The sequence below is a fragment of the Triturus cristatus genome, chromosome 3_2 (genome assembly GCF_964204655.1).
Source record: "Triturus cristatus chromosome 3_2, aTriCri1.1, whole genome shotgun sequence".
NCBI classification, from domain to species: domain Eukaryota; kingdom Metazoa; phylum Chordata; class Amphibia; order Caudata; family Salamandridae; genus Triturus; species Triturus cristatus.
The window spans coordinates 776,446,571-776,471,938 of NC_140584.1; the positions used below are offsets into that span (position 1 = coordinate 776,446,571).

At 47.3% G+C, this 25,368-nt stretch overlaps 1 protein-coding gene across 1 annotated transcript in view; it reads left to right on the forward strand.

Annotated features, from left to right (window-relative positions):
- Positions 1-23,461: 23,461 nt before the first annotated feature.
- The window catches only part of LOC146858083 (gamma-crystallin M2-like), a 193,000-nt gene continuing 191,093 nt past the window's right edge, over positions 23,462-25,368 (forward strand). The window contains exon 1 of the mRNA XM_085648846.1: positions 23,462-23,481. Within this exon, the coding sequence (XP_085504972.1) occupies positions 23,473-23,481 (9 nt within the window). The 5' untranslated portion in view covers positions 23,462-23,472. The remainder of the gene's footprint in view (positions 23,482-25,368) is intronic.

Below are 25,368 nucleotides of genomic sequence, written 5' to 3' on the forward strand. Positions count from 1 at the left end.
CTAGAGCGAGTGCCAAAACTGAATGGCTTAAACCGCAAAAAGGATTTTTAAAGTGCGCTAAATGTAAGGCATGCAAGTATGGTATCAATACCCGCAGCCTTACACTACCATTCAGGAACATTCCGTTTGAAATCCGCAGCAATTACACTTGTAAAACCGATTTTGCTGTTTATGTCTTAAAGTGCACCTGCAATAAATTCTTCGTAGGTAGTACCATTCACCAAGTTCACGTAAGAATACTGCAGCATTTACGTGCCATTAACAAGGATGATCCAACTTATCCAGTGGCCCGACACATAAACACCATACACAATGGCAGAAGTGAAGACCTTACATTTTTTGTAATAGACAACATCCCTAAGAACAACATGGGTGGGAATAGATTGTTGTCTTTACGTAAATTGGAATCAAGGTACATCATGCTACTAGACAGCAAAATCCCTACAGGATTGAACGCTGATGAAGCTTTAAGTGTACATCTGCAATAAGTATTGTACTTTAACTCAAGTTACTTTAGAAAATTATGGGTTCTACTCCTCTCTGTCCTAATCCACTCCACCGACACAGGCAGCACCTTAGACATGAAGATATTCGTTTCTTTCTTTTATGTTGTCTCTCAACCAATGTTAGTAGTTCGACTAATGGAGCCACATGTTATCACTACCCACTGGGGTAAAAATTTACATAGTTGTATTCTTTGTAGTCGACAACATGCAAGTTCTAATGTATGAGTATTTTACTCGTGTTTGATTTGTGTATCTTTTTCTTTTCTTGTTGACAAAATGAAAAAATTTTCTATGTCTATCACCAATTGGTTGGGTAACTATGGCAACAAAGGATTTAAATAACGTGGTAATTGTGCTGTACCTGTGTTCAGTGACCAAGGCGGCGAGTCCGTCGAAACGCGTTTGGCCATTCGCTGTAAATAAATATTTTTCTTTGACGAATTTCCCACGGAGTCAGCGCCTCTTCATAAACAGCTTGAACTGGATTGTTGAATGTATGTATATATGTGTTAAATAATAAAGACTGGCATAACATAATTAAAAGTTTACACCTATTACAGTGCGTCTACAAGAATAAGGGAGAGACAAGGGATATTAAAAGAGGATTCAAGAGAAGGAGTTCTAGAAGCAATTCAGGTGCAGTGTTTCAAAGTAGGCTTATCAGGATTTGAGGGAGAAAATTCAGGCCTGGTGATTTGGAATATAAATTGGGGCACCAGAATCTCCAAGAACAATGTAAGATATAAGTAAGGGGGATGCCCATAAGTGTTGAGGAGAAATGTCAAATGAACATAAATACAATGCAAAAAATCCCCAGTCAACAAACTCGCCTTAAATAGTACTATGGCCTGCCCAAATTATCACAGCTGATCAGAGGCAACAAGCAGTCTTCATCCTTGTAGGGGCCCAAAATACTAGAACCCACAGGATCAATCACCAAGTGTTAGACCTGTCAGCCCTTTGGGTGGTCCCTCCTCATCATTATTTATTTTGTCCCACTTTTGCCTCAAACCCTGTTAGTATTTTTCCTTTTTGGGAACCACCAGACTTTTTAGTGTTGCTGCAGATTCAGGGAGCCATTTTAGCTACCCCTGGAACTTCTGTCTGAGGGCCTGGAGCACAAAATGGTGGCCACCTGTGACATCACCAGCACCCACTGGAACCTACTAGAACCTTCTGCAACATTCTGGAGCCCTGTGACAGTTGGAGGCGGTTTAGAATGTTGGGAAGCTAAGACAGAGAGTTGGCAGTTGGAGCTGGCAGTTGGCACCTGACTGGTGAAGAGAGAGCAGCAGAAACTTGAAGGAAGAAGGAGTGAGGCAGCAGGGGTGGAAACTTGTGCCTGGAGTGGGGTCCATAAACCCACCCTTGATACTAGTCCCTACTGACTGAGCCCAGCCTGGAGCCCTGTGTGGGAAGAAGCAAGAAAAACCATCTTAAGGACCTGGACAGCAGGAACAGGCCTTAGAAGCAAAGAACAGCAAAGTCCTGACCTGATTATTGGTTTTCCTGGAGTCCGACGTCGAGAAGCCTAGAGACCCGGAGCCCGAGGTGGAGAAGCGGCGCTGACTGGAAAAGCAGACGTCGTACCCGGAGCCGCCAGAGGTCGAGAGAGGGTGCCGACGGAGGTCGTAGAGAGTACCAGAGGTCGAGGAGGAAGTCACCCGAGGTCGAGTGAGCGGCATCGATGGGGGAGTGAAGTCCGCCCTCCGGAGTCGCCGGAGACCGAGGTGAAGCGTGCCGGAGGTCGGGAGTGGAGATCGCACTCCGGAGTCGCCGGAACCTGAGGAGAGGAGCACCGGAGGTCGGGAGTGGGGATCGCACTCCGGAGCCGCCAGAAGTCGACATCGAGCCAAGACTGCCCGACGTCATCGAACCGGAGGACGAGATCGAGCCGAGGCCGCCGACATCGAACCGGAACCGCCTACCGGCGTCGTCAAGAACTGACATTGCGCCGAGGCCGCCGACATCGAACCGGAACCGCCTCACGGCATCGACACGACTCCAGCGGCGTCGGAGCTTCAGAAAAAGGGCAGTAAGTGGAATAGAGGGCGCCTAAGGCCCTGTGGAATCCTCAGAGACTACCCTAGGAGCTAGAGAGGTGCTGGAACCAGCTTGATTGTGCCAGGGGTGAGCTGAGACTAATTCAGAGGGGTTGTGTAGAGTGAGAGAGCCAGATCTCTAGTATTCCCCCCTTGATCTACCTCAGTTTAGGCCTCAGCCTTGTCCAAGCCAGGGAGCAGACACCCTCAAGCCATCCACCTAACCACAAGCTGTGCCTGGGCCAAATCAGCCCATAGTAATCTCAAATGTGATCTGATTCTATAAGGGTCACTGTCAGCTTTTAATTATTTATTGAGAGCACTGTATTTATTGTATTTAACCTATTTATTGCTTCACTGTATTTATTGTTCCACAGTATTTATTGTCGCACAATATTTATTGGTTTGCAGTATTTATTGCCTCAGAATATTTAATTGCCTGTATGTAATGCACTTATATTTATGCCTTTATTATTTATGATCACCCCTATTTATTGAATCCTTAAGACAGTACTTAATTGACCTGCACTATTTAGAAAGCCTTGTATATTGTGATTGTGTTATTATTTATTTAATCAGCAACTAAGAGAAAAAGAGGATAAACAGAGATATTTTCATAATTTTTACGGTGTAGAGTCGTTTTTGGAAAGGATGCACGCATGGTTATTGTATGGGTATGACGTATGCTTAGCACGGTGCCTGATTCCTGACCACTCGAGCCAAGCTACCACTGTGAATGTCTGGAGAGACCCCGTTACCACCATCCTTTCCGGTGTGGGAGTGGAGTATTTCCAACATAATTGGTGTTCAGCGGTGGGATTGAGCTGTGCCTACGTATACTCAACAATAACTGTGGGTAGTCCATAGGCCTACACCGGGAGTTTTCTCAAAGCGGCCTTCCTAATTGTGGGTTTTTGTTTTTTTTCTAAATTTACTCTGGTGGTGGGAGGAGGTATTATATAAGGTACCCCCCTGCATAGTTACTGCAAATAACTGTCCTCTGACCTGAGTGGGCAAGATGGAGTTTGTACTGGAGAATTTAGAAACGTACACTGTGGCCCAACTCAGGGAGTTGTGTCAGCGGGAGGGGGTGTATTGTCCCCCAGGAGCAAAGAAGGGTGCACTCCAAACCAGCTTAAGGGCTTGGGGGGAGGCACGCCGAGAAAGCAAGGCTGAGGAGGAGGACAGGGATAGAGAGCCCGACAGTGAGGGAGCTGGTTTGTACCAACCTGAGGTGGGGAACCTGTTAGCGGGGCCCAGGACACTTTCCAGGAAGGGCAGCAGTGCCTCTAGCGGTGGCTTGTCTGAAGTGGAGTTAACAGACCGGAGGGAGAAAAGACAGCTCACATGGGACTTAGCAAGGCTGGAGAAAGAGAAGGAGGAACAGAGGATGGCTCATGAGATAAGGCTGAAAGAGATAGATCTTCAGATCCTGAGAATCGGGGCACACCCTGTACCTAACGGTGGCAGCGAAGAACGAGAGTACACCAGGGAACCCAAACCCTACCTGCCAAAGGACATAGTAGCTAGCTATGGGGTGGGTGACGATATCGCCAAGTGGCTAGCGGCCTATGAGGTCTCGTTAAGGGCCCATGGGGTTCCAGAGAAGTACTGGGGAGGGGGATTGTACAAGTACATGCCTTCAGCTGGTAGGGATGCATTATTGGCCCTCGAGGAGGATGAGCAGACCCACTACCCCACCATGAAACTGGCGCTCATAAGAAAGTTTGGACTAACACCCGAAAAGTACAGACAGAAGTTCAGGGGTAGTCACAAACTGGGCACACAGAATTGGGTGGACTTCCTGGACTATGCAAAGAAGGCACTAGAGGGTTGGATTCAGGGCAGTGAAGTGAGGAACTACGAGGGGTTGTTTGATCTAGTACTGAAGGAACACCTGCTCGAGAAATGTTTCCCTGAACTGCGTCAATACCTGGTGGATAGCAAGCTGACCAGTCCCCGGAAGATTGCTGAGGAGGCGGACATTTGGGCTAGTACCCGGGTGTCCACAAGGGGGACTGGAGGGGATACTCAAAAGGCCGGACAGGGCGCCCCTCAAAAGAAAGAGGGAGGGGAAAAGAAAAAGGAGTTCTCCAAAGGCCCCCAAAATAATTTCCAAGGAAAGGGAACAGGATTCACCCCTAGGGCTAACCCACCCAGAAACCCTAATCCTGGCCAGAGTCAGCAGCCAAGGTGTGACGGGTTGCCTCCCGCGGCTCAAGGGGTAACAGGAAGTAAGGACTGGTGGACCCCGGTATCGAGTGACCATGATGTTATCCCCTTTCAACAGGATGAATGGGCACTCGAAACGGATACATACTTTCCAGGGACCGTAGCAGGCACGGAGCCCTTTAACTGGGAAGACCGCGAAGGACACACCCCGCCCCCTGAGGACGTCACAGGACTCAGAGCGTCAAAAGAGGGAGGAACCAGGAAGTCGACGGACGGCGATCCCCGGAGCGGAGAAGAGAGCGAACGGAGTGGAGACGGAGACGAGGAGGAGGACGGAGCCCGAAAGAGAGAGACCGGAGAACAGAGGAGCCCACGAGCAGCGAAGCCAGGAGGCATAGGATCCGGTGCAGCGCCCTGCCACGTTCCCAGGGGAGGAGCGTGGCTTGGACAGGTACGGGACCGGGTAGCGGGGTGGGTAGGACGGCGGGAAAACCCGCGTTAAAACTCCCGACCCGTGCGGAACTTTCTCCCTTTCTTGTGTTAATACCCCTCCCCCTTCACCGGTAGAACCACTCGCATCCCTATTCGTTTGGAATTTGAGCACACTGAAGGTGAATCCCCACACCCTGGCCCTGGTGTTAGGATCGAGATCTCTCGCTTGTTGACACTAATATAGTCCCTTGTCTTCCTTTGTTTTGGGGCGAGTAACTGGAACCACACCTCAAGACGGCTGGGGAAGACCAAACCCGCAAAACAGACGAACCAGAAGACCCTACGGGTTCCCAAGCATCACGGATCCAGCGGCTTTTGCAAGGGACAGACTTACAAGTCGGACAAGGAGAAAGATAATCCCAATAAAACCTAAGCTTAATCGAGCACGTCTAGAGTCCCTTATTGACAGCCCGTCACACAAGGGTTGTCCATTGCTACGAGTGCGGTGGCGTTGGACACTATAAGGGAGATCCGAAGTGCCTGAAACGACCACCCCCTCCCATTGGAGGAAAGACCCCCGGAGTAGCTAGTGCAGTGCTCGGGGAGGAGATGCCCTTAACTAAGGGAAGGGAGTGGGCGGGTGTCACTTTAGTGTCCTTGGGAGAACGGGAGATGGTTCCTAAGATCCAGGTGCCCGCAAATACTGTAAAGTATGGGCAGTGGGTCACCATCAACGGCCAAAGAGGGGAGGCTCTGAGAGACACAGGAGCCAGTATGACTATGGTACGTAGCCAACTGGTGTCTCCAGAGCAGGTAATTCCCGATGTACTCCACCCAGCCGTGATGGCTGACGGCAGAACAGGCCACTATCCAGTGGCTGAGGTTCCCTTTGAAAGGGGGGGGGGGGTTGCAGGTTCACTTCGAGTTGCCGTAAGCCCTGCCGTGCCAGTCGATTGTCTACTGGGGAATGACATGGAGCACAATGCTTGGAAGGAGGTGGAATACCGGACTCATACTGAGATGCTGGGTACACCTGACTGGGCCTGTGTGAGCACAGGGTCCGCGACTACCCGGAGAGGGAGTTCGTTTCGGCTGGAGCCTGGAACAAAGGCCCAGCCAGCTGCCTGTCAAGGGAAGAACCGCGGACAGGAGGAGCCTGCCTCGGCGTCCACACCCCGTAGGACGGATAGGCCACCGGAGGTGGTGGACCAGGAGTCTGCGGTGGGGGATGTTACCAAACTGGGGGACCTACCCATCCCGGCCGAGTGGCACGTGGAGGGAGGCCCGTCCAGGGAGGAATTCTGCCAGGGCCAGAGGGAGTGCCCTACTCTTGAGGGGCTGAGGCGACAGGCCGAAGCCCAGGCAGCAGGGAACGTTGAAGGGAACTACAGTGTTTACTGGGAGGATGGCCTCCTCTACAGTGAACCCAAGGCACCCCTACATGGATCGTCACGAGCCTTGGTAGTCCCTCAACGTTATCGAGCCTTCCTTCTGGAGTTGGCTCACGAGATCCCCTTGGCAGGACACCTGGGGCAAGACAAGACCTTCGCCCGTCTTGTCCCACACTTTTATTGGCCTCAAATGAAAGTGTCGTCCGATACCTACTGCCGGACATGTGTGTCTTGCCAAGCCAGTGGGAAAACAGGGGTGAAGCTGAAAGCTCCCCTGGAACCACTTCCTGTCGTTAGCACCCCCTTTGAAAGGGTGGGCATCGACATTGTGGGTCCGTTAGATCCACCTACTACAGCTGGTCACAGGTTTATCCTGGTTCTGGTGGATCATGCCACACGGTACCCAGAGGCAATACCTCTGAGGACCATAACAGCACCTGTTGTGGCTAGGGCCCTGATGGGAATCTTTACCCGAGTGGGTTTTCCCAAGGAAGTTGTGTCCGACAGGGGGACCAACTTCATGTCAGCTTACATGCGGGCCATGTGGAAGGAGTGTGGAGTGACCTACCGGTTCACAACTCCTTACCACCCCCAGACCAATGGTCTGGTGGAGAGGTTTAACAAAACCTTGAAAGGCATGATCAGAAGTCTGCCTGAAAGCCTGCGGAGGAAATGGGACGTCCTCCTACCCTGTCTACTCTTTTCTTACAGGGAAGTGCCACAGAAGGGAGTGGGCTTCAGCCCCTTCGAGCTTCTGTATGGGCACCCTGTACGTGGACCTCTCAACCTGGTGAGAGACGGATGGGAAAGAACTCCCAGAAAGCTTCCCCAGGACGTGGTGAGCTACATGCTGGCCTTCCGGAGCCAAATGGCTAAGTTGTGGAAGCAAGCTTCTGACAACTTGGAGGCCAGACAAGCAGTAATGAAGGCGTGGTATGACCACAATGCTCACCCGGTGGAGTTGGAGCCTGGCCAGAAGGTGTGGGTGATCGAACCGGGAGAGCTCAGCGCCCTCCAGGATCGCTGGTCAGGACCCTTTGAGGTGTTGGAGAAGAAGGGTAAGGCTACCTACTTGGTGGATCTTAAAACCCCTCGTCAGCCCCTACGGGTGCTGCATGCCAACCGCCTCAAACCCCACCACGAGAGGCCCGAAGTCATCTTGATGATGGTGACTGACGGAGCAGAGGACGCGGAAAGCGAGCCTCTCCCCGATTTGTTTGCGTCTCAAGAGAAGGATGGGTCGGTGGAGGGAGTGATTCTCTCCCCATCTCTAACTCCTGAACAGCAGGAGGACTGCCGCCAGGTCCTGGGGCAGTACTCTTCGTTGTTCTCCCTTGTTCCGGGTAGGACTCACCTGTGCGTCCATGACGTGGACACAGGAGACAGCCCACCTGTGAAGTCCAAGATCTACCGGATGTCAGACAAGGTGAAGGCCAGCATTAACAGTGAAGTCACTAAGATGCTGGAGCTAGGAGTGATCGAACCTTCTAGCAGCCCCTGGTCCAGTCCGGTGGTACTAGTACCAAAAGCTGCACCACCGGGTGCCCAACCGGAACTGAGGTTCTGTGTGGACTACCGGGGACTGAATTCAGTAACCAAAACTGATGCTCATCCGATCCCTAGGGCGGATGAATTGATTGACCGGCTGGGAGCTGCCCAATATCTAAGTACCTTTGACCTTACTTCTGGGTACTGGCAGATCTCTTTGACTGATGGAGCAAGGGAAAGGTCAGCCTTCTCCACGCCCAATGGCCACTACCAGTTCTGTGTGATGCCCTTTGGGCTCAAGAACGCACCTGCCACGTTTCAGCGTCTGGTAAACCAGATCCTCACCGGAATGGAGAGTTTCTCTGCTGCTTATCTGGATGACATAGCCGTCTTCAGTAACAGCTGGGAGGATCACTTGCGTCACCTGCAAGCTGTTCTCCAGGCCCTGAGACAAGCTGGATTGACGATCAAGGCCAGCAAGTGCCAGATCGGGCAGGGGTCGGTAGTGTACCTTGGACACTTGGTGGGTAGGGGAGCGGTGCAACCCCTCCAGGTGAAGATCGAGGCCATCATGGCCTGGGAACCCCCCAAGACACAGACTGAGGTCCGAGCTTTTCTGGGCCTCACGGGATACTACCGCCGCTTTGTGAAGGGGTACGGTACCATCGTAGCCCCCCTCACGGAGCTCACGTCCAAGAAACAACCTCGACGGGTAGTCTGGACGGAGGCTTGTCAGCAGGCCTTTGTGAGACTGAAGAAAGCCATGTGCGAGGCCCCGGTCTTGAGGGCCCCAGACTTTTCCAAGGAGTTCATTGTCCAAATGGATGCATCAGAACATGGCATTGGGGCAGTGTTATCGCAACTCAATAAAGAGGGTCTGGATCAACCCGTGGTCTTCCTATCCCGGAGACTACTTCCCAGGGAACAGAAGTGGAGTGCAATAGAGCGTGAAGCCTTTGCAGTGGTATGGGCTCTGAAGAAGTTGCGGCCATACCTGTTTGGCTCGCACTTCCTGGTTCAGACCGACCACAGACCCCTTCGTTGGCTGATGCAGATGAAGGGGGAGAATCCCAAGTTGTTGAGGTGGTCTATTTCCCTACAGGGAATGGACTTTCAGGTGGAACATCGGCCTGGAGTGGACCACGCCAATGCAGACGGTCTCTCAAGGTATTTCCGCCTTAGTGATGAGAACTCCCAAGGGGTTGGGTAGCTCTCCCCACTTTCAGCTGGGGGGGACGCGTGTTAGACCTGTCAGCCCTTTGGGTGGTCCCTCCTCATCATTATTTATTTTGTCCCACTTTTGCCTCAAACCCTGTTAGTATTTTTCCTTTTTGGGAACCACCAGACTTTTTAGTGTTGCTGCAGATTCAGGGAGCCATTTTAGCTACCCCTGGAACTTCTGTCTGAGGGCCTGGAGCACAAAATGGTGGCCACCTGTGACATCACCAGCACCCACTGGAACCTACTAGAACCTTCTGCAACATTCTGGAGCCCTGTGACAGTTGGAGGCGGTTTAGAATGTTGGGAAGCTAAGACAGAGAGTTGGCAGTTGGAGCTGGCAGTTGGCACCTGACTGGTGAAGAGAGAGCAGCAGAAACTTGAAGGAGGAAGGAGTGAGGCAGCAGGGGTGGAAACTTGTGCCTGGAGTGGGGTCCATAAACCCACCCTTGATACTAGTCCCTACTGACTGAGCCCAGCCTGGAGCCCTGTGTGGGAAGAAGCAAGAAGAACCATCTTAAGGACCTGGACAGCAGGAACAGGCCTTAGAAGCAAAGAACAGCAAAGTCCTGACCTGATTATTGGTTTTCCTGGAGTCCGACGTCGAGAAGCCTAGAGACCCGGAGCCCGAGGTGGAGAAGCGGCGCTGACTGGAAAAGCAGACGTCGTACCCGGAGCCGCCAGAGGTCGAGAGAGGGTGCCGACGGAGGTCGTAGAGAGTACCAGAGGTCGAGGAGGAAGTCACCCGAGGTCGAGTGAGCGGCATCGACGGGGGAGTGAAGTCCGCCCTCCGGAGTCGCCGGAGACCGAGGTGAAGCGTGCCGGAGGTCGGGAGTGGAGATCGCACTCCGGAGTCGCCGGAACCTGAGGAGAGGAGCACCGGAGGTCGGGAGTGGGGATCGCACTCCGGAGCCACCAGAAGTCGACATCGAGCCAAGGCCGGCCGATGTCATCGAACCTGAGGTCGCCATCGGACCGGAGCCGCCTGAAGTCGACATCGAGCCAAGACTGCCCGACGTCATCGAACCGGAGGACGAGATCGAGCCGAGGCCGCCGACATCGAACCGGAACCGCCTACCGGCGTCGTCAAGAACTGACATTGCGCCGAGGCCGCCGACATCGAACCGGAACCGCCTCACGGCGTCGACACGACTCCAGCGGCGTCGGAGCTTCAGAAAAAGGGCAGTAAGTGGAATAGAGGGCGCCTAAGGCCCTGTGGAATCCTGAGAGACTACCCTAGGAGCTAGAGAGGTGCTGGAACCAGCTTGATTGTGCCAGGGGTGAGCTGAGACTAATTCAGAGGGGTTGTGTAGAGTGAGAGAGCCAGATCTCTAGTATTCCCCCCTTGATCTACCTCAGATTAGGCCTCAGCCTTGTCCAAGCCAGGGAGCAGACACCCTCAAGCCATCCACCTAACCACAAGCTGTGCCTGGGCCAAATCAGCCCATAGTAATCTCAAATGTGATCTGATTCTATAAGTGTCACTGTCAGCTTTTAATTATTTATTGAGAGCACTGTATTTATTGTATTTAACCTATTTATTGCTTCACTGTATTTATTGTTCCACAGTATTTATTGTCGCACAATATTTATTGGTTTGCAGTATTTATTGCCTCAGAATATTTAATTGCCTGTATGTAATTCACTTATATTTATGCCTTTATTATTTATGATCACCCCTATTTATTGAATCCTTAAGACAGTACTTAATTGACCTGCACTATTTAGAAAGCCTTGTATATTGTGATTGTGTTATTATTTATTTAATCAGCAACTAAGAGAAAAAGAGGATAAACAGAGATATTTTCATAATTTTTACGGTGTAGAGTCGTTTTTGGAACGGATGCACGCATGGTTATTGTATGGGTATGACGTATGCTTAGCACGGTGCCTGATTCCTGACCACTCGAGCCAAGCTACCACTGTGTATGTCTGGAGAGACCCCGTTACCACCATCCTTTCCGGTGTGGGAGTGGAGTATTTCCAACACCAAGTCTGTGCTCAGAGGAAAAGAAGATGGACTTTCAAAGGCAGGGTGGCCATCTTGTGAAGACATAAATGGCGGCCATCGATTAATGTATTAATTAGAATGCACACCTAATGTCTCTTGTCTCTCTCTTATTCTTGTGCACACATCTGCATCCACCTAACAGAGGTTACTGTATATACATCAATAGGATTTGAGTAATAACTGTATACTTGAAATTATTGTTAATCATTATTATTTTAACTTTAATATGCTGTTTTTTTCTCTATGTATATTTTTTAGTTTATACTTCACTGCCTCGAGCAGACCTGGTTTAACCCCTTCGATGCTCATGACAGAGCGGTTCCGTCATGAGCATCGGTTGGGCTGTGCTCATGACGGAACCCCTCCGTCATGTGCACAACCCCTGGGGGAAGCGCTGGCGTTTCCCCCTGGGGCATCGATCTTGCCCCCACAGGGGCGTATGGCAGCGGAAGAGTTTCCGCTGCCACCCCGACCCCCCCCCCACGCTTTCCCATGATGTCAGCATGCACAGCTCGCGCTGATGTCATCAGGAAGCGCTGGGACGCGTGGAAGCCATTTGTTTCCAGGCGTCCCAGCGAGGAGGAGGTGCGTTTTGCCGGCTGGTGGGGCCACGGGGGGGGATTTTGTCAACTATTGAGGCATCGGGGGAGAGGAAAGAGTATTTCCTCCCCCCTGATGTCTCAATACAGGGCATTCCTGCAGCACGATCGCGCACAGCGTCGCAATCGTGCTGCAAGAATGATCCCACTAGGCACCAGAGATGCTTTTTTGTGTAAAAGGAAGCGACCCCTTGGGCAAGGGTCGCTTCCTATAGGGAACAAATAATTTAAAGACTTTTCTGCCCCCCTGGGGCCAGATCGCCACAGTTTTTTGGCGTTTCTGGCCCCAGGGGGGGGCAGAAAAGCCCACTAGAGCCAGGGGTGTTTATTTTTTAAAAACTGAAGCGACCCCTTTGGGGAAGGGTCGCTTCCAGCCACAAATTATATAAAAATGTGTATTCTGCCCCCCCTGGGGGCAGATTGCCTCGTAGTTTTAATACCCCACTCTGGGGCAGATCAGCCTGTGTATTTGGCTTTAGACACCAGGGAGTCCTTTTATTATGTAAAGGATGCGACCCCTTGGGCAAGGGCCGCTTCTTATGGGGCACATTTTTTTAAAAGTCTTTTCTGCCCCCCCTTTTTGTCGTTTCTGGTCCCGGGTGGTGGCAGAAAAGCCCACTAGAGACAGGGATCTTTTTTTAAAAAAATGGAAGCGACCCCTTGCGGAAGGGTCGCTTCCAGGGGCCTCATTTTTTTTAATGCGTATTCTGCCCCCACCCCCCCGCGGGGGCAGATCAGCCCGTGTATTTGGCTTCTGCCCCCGGGGTGGCAGAATACCCCACTAGACACCAGGGACCTATTTGAAATTAAAATGGAAACGACCCCTTGGGCAAGGGTCGCTCCCAGGGGGCAGATTTGTTTTATAAATTTGGTTGTTATTTTATACATTTGGTTAGTTATTTCTGCCCCTCCTGTGGACAGATTTGCCCCTTGTTTTGTGGCCTTTTTGGCCTAGGTGGGAGGGGGGGCAGAAAACCCTACTAGGCACCAGGGATTTTTTTCTTTTGCTAGGGGGGCATATTTCTGTCTGCTGTTTTCTGACCCGCCCTCAGACAAGCTCACCCGATCCCTTGGGCAAGTTCAGCCCCATTTTTGCACAGCCCTATTAGAAGGCCCATCTGGCAGATTGACCAATTGGGTAGTGACAGTGTGTTATAATTTTAATTCTTTCATTTTTGTGAATTTCAATTGGAATGCTTTTTTTCTCCCTTTTTGTTCTAGTTGAAAGCTTTTGCTCTTTAGACTGTTCCAGGTTGCGGTTTCGTTACTTTTGGTTCTGCTGCTTGTGTAGTTGCTTGTGTTTGGTAAGAGACTTTTTTTTGTACAATGTAAATCTTTTTCATTTCTCTGCGTGACTGTGTTTTTCCAAATGATGTAAGAATTGCAGTATGTTTGGCTTCTGTTTTTTGAGTGTCAAAAACTTTTTGCATTTGTGCTCAATGTGTATGTTGTTCTTTTGTGAGTAATTGTTTTTTTTTTTTTTTCTTTCTAGTGGGATATCATTTTTACTGTCTCTCTGCAGAGTAGGTGTTGGTGAGTGTAGCGGTCTCTTGCAAGTGAATCGTATAGTTTTTGAGTATATTGATCTTTGTGAAAAAGGCACGCATTTTTTTACTTACTTATTTTGCACAGTGTTGGTTGTTGTTGACTTGTTTGTGCAGTTTCCTTTCTTAGTAAGGATAATGGCTAGCCGCAGGATTACTGCTCAGCAGGTTGTTGGTATGCTTTTTGAGTCTTCCTCTGACCATGGTCCAGAGACTGACTCTGATTCTGAGGGAGAGGTGGGAGGGGAAGATTCAGGCAGTGAGTTTTCTCTCCACATGGCATCATCGGATGATGAAGCTACTCTTAGTGCGGATGAAGTGCCAGTGTTAGAGGAGGACATTGATGTGCAGATAGTGCGGCAAGAGGCATCTGGGCTACAGCCTGGGGCTGCAAGGCTTTCTGTTGGTGTAGTGTGACAAGAGGGGTCTGGGGCTGCAAGGCTTCCCGTTGGTATAGTGCAGCAAGAGGCATCTGGACTGCAGCCTGGGGCTGCAAGGCTTCCTGTTGAAAGTGCTGATGCCTGGGTTGCTCCAGGGATGGTGCAGCCAGCCTTGCCAGACTTTACTGGTGTTCCAGGGTGTAGAGTGAATACTGAAAACTTTTTACCAATACATTTTTTTCAGTTGTTTATGGATGATGTATTTTTGGCAGAGATTGTTGAACAGACTAATTTGTATGCTGAACAGTTTTTGAGGGACAACAGTGCCAGCCTTAAGCCCCACTCTAGAGCTAACCGGTGGACTCCCACAAATCTGGATGAGATGAAGAAGTTCTTGCGTTAAACTTTTTTTATGGGCTTGCTAAGGAAGCCATCAATGTCTTCATATTGGTCTACTAGTCCCTTGATGGCAACTGCTATATTTCCGGCAGTCATGAGTCGTGATCGGTATTTGCTTCTGCTTCGGAAGATGCATTTTGTCGATAATGGTTTAGCGTTGCCACAAGATCACCCTGATTGTGACCGTCTTTTTAAGATTCGGCCTGTCCTTGATCACTTTGTTCGATTTTCTGAGATCTATGCTCCAAACCTGTGTGCATTTTAAACTCTAATAGGCACATGGGTGGTGTTGACAGAGTAGATCAGAGGTTGGAACCTTACGCTGCTCTTCGTAAGGCTTACATTTGGTACAAGAAGTTGGCTATCCATCTTTTCCACTTGGCAACCTTTAATGCTTTTGTTGTGTTCCAGGATTCTTGTCCTGAGTCAAAGATGACTTTTGCTAAGTTTCTGGAGTCTGTAATAGGCAGCCTTGTTTTAGTGGAACAGGTAAGTGTTCCTAGAGTTGGAGTAGGGGAGGATTTTGCTAGGTTGAAAGATCGCCACTTTCCTGATCACATTCCTCCCACGCCCTCAAAAGACATTCCCAGTAGGAGATGTAGAGTCTGTTGGCGAAGAGGTACGCGGAAGGAGACTCGTATATACTGCCCCGAGTGTCCTTCTAACCCCGGGCTGTGTCCCTGCTTGTTTTAGAGCGTACCACACGCACAATAATTTTTGGGAGCATCCATGAGTGGTAAAGTGAACTGCCTGGTCTGTGTTCTTTAAAAAATTTGATTCTGTTTCAAGGTTGGCATTAGTGCAATGTATTTAGTTTCTGATTTTGTGTTAGTAGATTTGTATCTATTTGCGATTTGTTTGTGTTTTCTTTTTTGTCAAAAAAAAATCCTATATGTGATGGCGGTGTGTGTAGGCTGGCGCTTGACTGTTGGTGTGTGTAGGCTGGCGCTTGACTGTTGGTGTGTGTAGGCTGGCGCTGTGCATGGACTGGTGCTTGGCTGGCGGTGTGCATGGACTGGCACTTGACTGGCGTTGTGCCTGGACTGGCACTTGACTGGCGTTGTGCCTGGACTGGCGCTCGGCTAGCGGTGTGCGTGGACTGGCACTCGGCTTGCGGTGTGCGTGGACTGGCACTCGGCTAGCGGTGTGCGTGGACTGGCGCTCGGCTGGCTGTGTGTGAGTAGTGACTTGCTGCTGGTCACTACACACACTGCTAGCTGAGTGCCACTCCACGCATTCCATCAACTTATGTGGTTGCTGTGTCAGGAATGTGGGCGTGTGAAAGTGATGGGCCCTTGAATGGCGCTGTCTGCTGATGTGAGTGTTGTTATGTGATGGGCCCGCGGCTGGCGGTGTGAATGGTTTTGTATGTGTCACACGTATGAAAGGTGTATTAATGGCCTGTAAAGCGGTTGGTGCCTTGTCGTGGCTTTACAGCTCACGAGCTGTGATTCAATGGTTCAGTTTCTCGCCCTTTCAATTATTAACAGTACATTTAATTTTTGTGAAATCTCTTGCTTATACAATTGTATATACTGAACCATCACTCACCCTCGTGCCACATCCAACCAGTATGTGTGTGTGCTTGAGGATTAGATGGATGTGCAGTAATATTTGTCTTTCTGAAGCAGGGTGTACCTTGTCTCTTTTTGTGAATGTTGTAATGTGTTGTTTTTATGCCTGGTGGTGTGAATGGTCTTGTGTGTATCACGTATGAAAGGTGTGTGAATGGCCTGTAAAGCGGTTGGTGCCTTGCCGTGGCTTTACAGCTCACGAGCTTCGAGTCATTGGTTTGGATTTTTGTCCATTTAATTATTGGCAGTGCATCTCATTTTTGTGAAATCTCTTGTTAATCAAATTTAATATACTGAACCATGACTCGCCCTCATGCCAAATCCAACCAGAATCTGTGTGTGTGAGGAATAGATGGCTGTGCAGAAATCTTTGTCTTTTTAGTTTCTCTGCCAAGGTGTACTTTCGATGTAAGAATAACCCACCAACTGTAGATATTGTCGTAAACCCATGGGAGTTCATGGTGATGTCTCTCTTGTGAATTCCAAAAAGTTATTTTATCCACAATATCCTGCAAACCTCAAAATGTCTGTCACATTTTCCTTGCAATATTGTTCCGAAATTCTCACGCTGTAGAAACAAACAACTAATTATGTCAAAACTACCCGGTTTTGCAAGGGGGGTCACCTGGGTTATTGGCCTGGTGCTCGGTGGCCATCTGGGGAAACCTACCAAACTCATATATTTCTGAAAACTAGACACCTGGGGGCTTCCAGGGAGGTATGGCTTGCATGGATCCCCCAACGTTACCTTATCCAGAAGCCCCTTCAAACCTGAATTTTAGCTGAAAAAAATCACTTTTTTCACACTTTTGTGTGGGAAAGTTGTGGCTTTACCGGGATCACACAAATTTACCACCACCCAGAGTTCCCCCAGGTCTCCCGGTAAAAATGGTGCCTCACTTGTGTGGGAGGCCCAAGTACCCGCGACAAGCAAGGGCCCAAAACGTAGTGAGGCGACATCAAAATTGCCTATCACAAAACAACCTGCTTTTGCAAGGGGGTCACCTGGGTTTTTGGCCCAGTGCTCGGCGGCCATCTAGGGAAACCTACCAAACCCATACATTTCTGAAAACTAGACACCCGGGGCTTCCAGGGAGGTATGGCTTGCGTGGATCTCCCAACGTTTTCTTACCCAGAATCCCTGCAAACCTCAATTTTAGCTGAAAAAAAACACTTTTTTCACACATTTTTGTGTGGGAAAGTTGTGGCATCACCGGGATCACACAAATTTACCACCACCCAGAGTTCCCCCAGGTATCCCGGTAAAAATGGTGCCTCACTTGTGTGGGAGGCCCAAGTACCTGCGACAGGCAAGGGCCCTAAACGTAGTGAGGCGACATCAAAATTGCCTATCGCAAAACCACCTGGTTTTGCAAGGGGGGGGTCACCTGGGTTTTAGGCCCGGTGCTCGGCGGCCATCTAGGGAAACCTACCAAACCCATACATTTCTGAAAACTAGACACCCGGAGGCTTCCAGGGAGGTATGGCTTGCGTGGATCCCACAACGTTTCCTTACCCTTACGTTTCCAGCCCTTGCCTGTCACGGGTACTTGGGCCTCCCACACAAGTGAGGGTAATTTTTCACTGCAAAATTGAGGTGTGACCACGTTGCGTTTTGCGCAGTTTCCTGTCACGGGCACTAGGCCAACCCGCACAAGTGAGGTACCATTTTTCTCGTAAGACTTTCAGGAACCTGGGGTGGGTGGAAATTTGCGGTTCCACACAGATTCCGGAACTTTCCACCACAGAAATGTGGGGAAAATGTGTTTTTTTTGGACAATTTTTTAGGTTTCCAAGGGATTCTGGGTAATAGACCCTGGTGGGAGGCAGTCAAGTCACCCCATCCTGGATTCCCTTGGGTGTCTAGTTTTCAAAAATGTATAGGTTTGCTAGGTTTCCCAAGGTGCCCACAGAGCTAGGGTTAAAAAACTACAGCTAGGCACTTGACCAAAAAAGGGTCATTTTTCACTGCGAAATTGAGGTGTGACCACGTTGCGTTTTGCGCCGTTTCCTGTCACTGGCACCAGGCCGACCCGCACAAGTGAGGTACCATTTTTCTCGTAAGACTTTGGGGAATGCGGGGTGCATGGAAATTTGTGGATCCACGCAGATTCCGGAACTTTCTACCACAGAAATGTGGGGAAAATGTGGTTTTTTGGACAATTTTTTAGGTTTGCAAGGGATTCTGTGTAACAGAACCTGGTGGGAGGCAGTCAAGTCACCCTATCCTGGACTCCCCTGGGTGTCTAGTTTTCAAAAATGTATAGGTTTGCTAGGTTTCCCAAGGTGCCCGCAGAGCTAGGGTTCAAAAACTACAGCTAGGCACTTTGCCAAAAAAGGGTCATTTTTCACTGCGAAATTGAGGTGTGACCACGTTGCGTTTTGCGCCGTTTCCTGTCCTGAGCAATAGGCTGACCCGCACAAGTGAGGTACCATTTTTCTCGTAAGACTTTGGGGAACGCGGGGTCGGTGGAAATTTGTGGATCCACGAAGATTCCAGAACTTTCCACCACAGAAATGTGGGGAAAATGTGGTTTTTAAATAAGTTTTTAGGTTTGTAAGGGATTTTGGGTAACAGAACCTGGAGGGAGGCAGTCAAGTCACCCCATCCTGGATTCCCCTGGGTGTATAGTTTTGAAAAATGTATAGGTTTGCAACATTTCACTATGTGCCGGCAGAGCTAGTGTTCAAAAACTACAGCTAGACATTTCGCAAAAAAAGGGTCAATTTTCATTGTGAAAATGTGGTGTGTTCACGTTGTGTTTGAGCCATTTCCTGTTGTGGGCACTATGCCTACCCACACACGTGAGGTACCATTTTTATTGGGAGATTTGGGGTAATTCAGATTTGTAAAGCAACTGTTATTACCTATTGATTTTTGATGCATTTCTGCCTTCCAAATGAAAGACTTTGTGTCAAAAAGAAGTCATTTTGAAAAATGACCGATAATTGTCATGCTAGTATGTGTATTCCCAATATCGAAAATGTGCAAATATGTACTGTTTCTAATGTTTCCATGTATACATTTTCCCACAATAATTGCTATATACCCGGAACATAATAAAAAAACATTGCAAATTGCTGCTCAGTTTTTGACTTTGGGTTCGTCGGGTTCTTGGTGAACCTGCAAGTCCTATATATCCCCACAACCAGGAAGGTCCAGCGGATGTAACGGTGTATTGCTTTCAAAGAGCTGGCATAATTAGAAGAAGTTACAGGTAAAAACGTTGACACAAAAGGCTGTTTTTTTCAACTAACTTTAATTTTTTCCTATAATTAGCTGTTAATTTCTATAAAGAAACCTTGATGGATCTATACAAATGACCCCTTGCTGAATTCAGAATGTTGTCTACTTTTCAAAAATGTATGGCTTTCCAGGATCCATTATTTCTTTCAGACCCATTTCTACCATTAACTGGAAGGAGGTTGAAAGCACAAAAAATAGCAAAAATAGGCTATGTCCCAGAAAAATGCCCAAACTGTGTAAAAAATGTTGGTTTTCTGACAAGTCTGTCATTCCCTAAAAGCTGTGAAAATTGTGATTTTAGCCCCACAAACCCTTTTTTGATACCATTTGCAGAGAAAAACCCAGACGCTTTCGTTTGCAGCCCGTTTTCCCCATTTGTTTGCTGTATATTGGCTAATTTCTGGGACCCCTCCAGGGGAATCCGCAAACCCTGGGTACCTTTAGAATCCCCATGATGTTGGGAGAAAAGGATGCAAATTTGGCGTGGATACCTTATGTGGTCAAAAGGTTATAGGGGCCTAAGCGCGCACTACCCCAAATAGCCCAAAAAAGGCTTAGCACAGGGGGGGCAAAGGCCTAGCAGCGAAGGGGTTAATAATTGTATTGAACATACAGGCAGCTTACAGATTCAGTGAATTGTGATATGGTTGTGTATTTGTATCAGTTTTGCTTGAGCATCAAACACGTTTGTTGCACCCCACTGTCAACTATGAACTTTTAATTGTTTCTTTAATTTTTTTATTAAAACATTGTTTTTGCAATACATTTTCTAATCATTTGCTTATTATATATTCGGGACTGTTGTCTCTTGAAAACATTAAGAATTTGACAGATGCCACAATTTTTAGAGCCACTAGATAAGCTAGTTTTAAATCTCCTCTCATAAAGCAATTTCTGGCTAAAGAAACATTTCTTAATGCACAATCAGATAACTAGTCATAAATTCATGTGACCATATTTCAGTCTGCATTCCTGAGATTCGTAAAGTCACAGAGTTTGCAACCACAAAATGGTGTTGGGCCATATACTAAACCTATTTTGCGTGTCACAAAAGACTTTCTAACTTGCAAATGGGGTTTTGCGAATCATGATTATGAAGTCATGTGAAAGGGGCACCTCCCTCCTAATTGAGATTCTCAGTGGAATGTTTGCTACTGCAGTTGATACCAAACAATGACATTCTACCAGCTCCTTAGTGGTGTTGGCTACTGATTTGTTAGGGGGAAGCTGTACCTCTGGGAGAGCTTCCTTTTTAAGAAATCTGTTCGGTAGATTTTATACTAAAGGGAGAATTCGGCAAAAGGAAGAAGATGACCATCCCAGTTGATCATCTGTTCCAACCAAGGTACTGAATAATAATGTAGATTAGAAACCCAGGCAAAGGTGAAGACAGGTAGAGTTACACTGAAGACACTAGTTCGAAATAATGCCAACAGTAGTCTGATGTTGTCTCACTATCACTGCTCAGTAATCTTAACAAAAAGAGAGACAAACAAGAAACTAGTATAAACACAGATGTATGCAAAAGAGTCTATCAGAAGTGATGTTTTAAGCGTACACCTCACTCAGTAAGGTGGTGCATTGACTAGCTGCAGTGCTAGTAGAAATCAGGCTGTAGTCGAATATGCTGAGGACGGGAGCACACAGAGTTTTCTGTCACAGCAATAGCAGCACACTAACTCTAGAAACCGGTACCATGTACCACCAGTTCATCGCAAGTCCCATCAAGAGATGGCATTTCAACTGGTTTTTGCTATATGCAACATGTTACATAGTAACATGGTACAGAGTGACTTCACTCGTATGGCTTTAACCTGACAAGCACAGTGTCAATCTGAATAACAGCGTTCTGTGATGTGATTTCTCAAAGCAGGGATATTGCCATTTAAAGACAATTGTGGTATAGAGAACTAATTATGACTTCAAGGGGAGGTATTCACTGCTGTACTTTACTGAAGAATAAATGCATGTAGATTCAGTTTTAGAATAATATTTGACTTACTCTCCAGTCTAAATTCAGTTTATCAGACATACTGGGCTCAGTTCTTCCACTTCCTCAGAGCATCGACTGCATCCTTATACAATTAAACCGCTATCCTTTCCTTGAGGAAGCAACCACAAAAAGGCGAGTGGCAAGGAACTATAGTGTCCCGGCCCTGAACTTCTGCCTTGATTAATGGAAGCAGACGACCAATGCAGCAACAATGGAGCCATGACGTTGAAGGCAACGTGAGTTTTCATTGTAATTGTACCAAACTAGATGATCTAGGCGATTCAAAGTAAACACCTAATCCTGGGTCAGTTGACCATTTAAGATAATGGTGCCTCGATTATCAGCCAGTTAATCAAAAATTAAGGAAATCGGATCAAGATGATTGAACCATGCAAGACGTATGACAACTCACTGATAAAACTGAAATATAAACAAAGGAACCAACAAGTTACGATATGGTTTAATGAAGAATGCAAAACTGTGAAATCAAACCTCTCGACTACAGTGATTGGAAGAGATCACCAAAACATTAGGTACCTCACAGGCCTACAGATAACTGATTCTAACAGCAAAAAAAACAGTTTCACCAATGGAGATGGGCACTCCACAGGAAAACAGCGGGTGCTAATGACTCATAGAAACCTGGTCCCTGATGGAAATGGGACTGGGAACTCCCTAAAGAATGTCGTTGCTAGTAAAACAGCTGATGTGTGGATAGCTCACTTCCCAAAAATATTGTGCAAAAAGAACCAATTTTCTCTCAATAAATAACCTCACTAGAAACACAGCATCATACATTCCCACAACATATGACCTGTTCTCAGAGAAGAGAACTGAGACAATTAATTCCCTTACAGATGGGAAAGCCCCAGGCCCAAACATGATTCCACCAGAAAACTTCAAAGCCTTTCAGGAGAGGTGGTCACTGTTTCAACAATCACCTTTACCTTTGAAGAGCAGGCCTCTTTCCCAAAGACTTGGAGGCTCAGCCGAATAGTTCCCTTGCATTAGAAAGGCAAACTATCTGAGCCACGCTCCTACAGGTCAGTCACATTATCAACAATGACGAAAACATCTTCGAAAAATCCTTCTGGAGTGCATGAAGTCATGGGTTGAAGATCAGCAAATAATGAACCCTAGCCAGAAGGTATTTAGATGAGGCCTGTCCACAAGAGCTCTGTTCTTCAGTATGCCACACAGAGTTTGATCTTTCCTCTAAGAGGCAGACTCCCTCTTTGATAATATCAATAGACAGACAGCACTTATGGGCAAAATTGGAGACATTAGACCGATACTATGGAGAACAATAAAGAGCTTGTCCTCGGAATCCAAGGTGCAGGAAAGAGAGGGTACCAATGGTGCAAGAACGAAACCTTTCAATATTGACGTGGGATTGAAGCGGATTGTGTCTTGACACCACTAGTCACTTTGTATATAGATAGCATGTGCAGTGAGGTACTATTTGCTTCCAAGATGTCCTCAATATTGATAACTGAAGATCTGAGTGCTCGAGGGAATGTTTCCACTCTCTGTCAGGACTCATAACTCCTTGCAGGCACAGCCTAACTTAACGGAAACAATCTCAACTTCAATCCCTCCATTTCACAGATGTATTCGCTGGTTGCACTGTGAACACTTACACTGAAAGTGAGGCCTCATCTAGAAATAAATAAATATACTTGCCACTTTCTCACTGTCTTACTATGAGGTTTAACTGGTCGCCTAGAAGCAATCTAGATGCATGTAAGTAGTCTGTCCTTACCTGGATCAAGGTATCCTAGAAATTAAGTTAACCACAAGTTACTTTAATCTAAGACTCAAAGCAGGATGCCAGTATGTTAACGTTTCGGAAATGATCAGTAGCCTGTAAGAAGTTCTGTTGTAGGACTCGAAGCTGACAGTGGATAGATCACTTCCACGTTAAACAATGGTGTTACAAACCTACAACCTCCGTTCTTTTAAAGAGTGTAAATTAGAATTATTGGGATTCGGCGTGACTACGGGCAGCGACGTTCTATTGCTAGACTGCACCCGAACATCGTGCTCTAGTGAGGTCAGAACTCATGCTTTTATTGCCCACCTTTTTTCCCTTTTCCACCTTTTTTTTTTTAAACAACATAACACGTTGTGAGAATGTCGCCTTTCCAAAGTCACTGACTCGTGCAAATGAACCACTTTTCATGCGTTACTAACGCTTTCAGCAGAACCTGTTGTTGTCATGCCACGTGCTTGTTTGACAAGGTGTTTCAGAGAAATGTGTTCAAATGCCATCAAGTGGAGCTCACGTGGCCTTTTTGTTTCATGATATCCATTGTATCCACGCACAGACCACTGGCGGCAAATGACCCACAGCAGTCTCGATACACGGTGTAAAATGTCCTTTTTGTTTAACTACTGCAGAGCAAACACAATGGCCCACATATAAAAGGAGAGAGAGGAACATTATCTAAAACGCCATAATTTGGAGGCATACAGAATGGGAAAGGTACGATTTTTTAAAACATTTTCTGGATGTGTTTCTGAAATATAAATCCTGCTATTGTGAGATGGATTGTCTTACAGAACGCGTTTTGTATTGAGGTCCGAGGGAATTGCCTTTTCACCTCCGGGGCATGCTTGCTCCAGATATTGTTTGCTCCAGATATTGTTTGCATATTGACATGGTTTTGAATCAGTTTTTTTCATTGTGGATTAATGATTGGCTTCCACTTGAGTAAGCAATAGACGAATGTCGGATTTATTCCGTTTGTATAGATGGGATAAAGTGCCCCCCTGCCGTACATTATAAGGATATTGCACAACTGAGTTCCATGACCATAAAGAGGAATGAGACTAAAGGCCGAGTTGCTTCCTAAAGTCCTGGCACTCCAAAGTGTGTTGCAATATCTTTTTAATGTTCGGCAGATGGTATTTTATAATTTATAATATATGGTCACCATATCGCCCATCGCATAAACCCCTTAACTCCTTGGTGTCTTCTTATGAAAGATACAAGGATTGCAGACATTTTAAGAATAAAAGTGCAATCTGCAGTGTGAAGTTGAACACCAAAACACATTAAGTACTTTGCTACAAAAGCATATTAACAAAAATGTGATGTAAATCGGATAAAAAAAGGCTGTAGCTCAGAATGAGTACTAGCATGTGAGATTATTTGTTTCTTGTAATGAACCATAGTGTGATTTTTTTTTTTTACATAAATCTCTCCAGTGTGCTGATAACTGTCCATTTTAGAAAACAGATCAGAAGCCAGAAAAGTGTGTAAACTGCAGTTGCAATGCTGCTCCGTGACATGCCTTTCACCCTGGCCTCAGGCTTTCGCAGTAGGCGTTATGACTTCACAACTCAAGTTTAATAAGCGGTTAATAGTCGAGCAGGTACATCATTTTGTTATTGCAGGTGACTACAGACATCACAACTCGACTGCAATAAAGAAATTACAGAAAGCGTATATACTGGTATTGAAGACTTCCATGTATCATAATGAGTGTTGTACATATTTTTCAACTCACTTTCAGAAAAAGGACCATGTCATAAGACCTCAAGGCATAGGACAGATTTTCACATTTAAGCAGTGGTATAACATTAGCCCCTGTGGTGAGGGGGCCCCCCATGTTCCAGGATGCCTTCTAGGGCACTGTGCCCGGGTGGTGGGCCCCTGGCCTGAAACCTACCGACCGTCCAGAGACTGGCTCCTCCCTCCATGTACTTTGCAAGCAGACCCCCTCAAGTTTCATTACGCCACTGCTTTCAAGACCTTAATTGATCACATGCAAAAGGACTGAAGGCATCCAACCTATCAAGTGTAGAGCATTTTAGCTAGCCGCTCTTGATTTTCCCAGTGTTTGCTGTCCTACAAACATACGCTTCTTCATTCCTGATTCATGATAAGCTTGCTATTTAAGCCCCATCACCTGCTGGCAGATTCTTCATTCCAATTTCACTTGCCGTTGTCCCCTATTTCTACATTAAAATTGACCTTACCATGTCCTCTTGTACTTTACTTTGCCTTATTTCCAGCTCAGCAGGAAGCAATGGTAAACGGCTGGCAAGACTCTTACCCCTACCACACCCCACTCCTGGTTCTCTCCGTGCCTATATTGATTTGTCATCTCTTAACAAAGATGGATAAATCCAAACTATATTTTTCACAGCACTGAACATCTTGGCAAGCACCAATACCCATGTATCACTTTTTCATGTATGTATGTCAACAGAGATCTCATCCGACTACTTTTCAAGGCATTACTCACTTCACTCTCCCACATTAGGGAGAATACATATCAGTGGATTTCCATTCAATTGGAATTGTCTTTCAGATCCAAATCATGTGTAAAAGTAAATAAACCTAGTTCACATTGGAATCATTGCT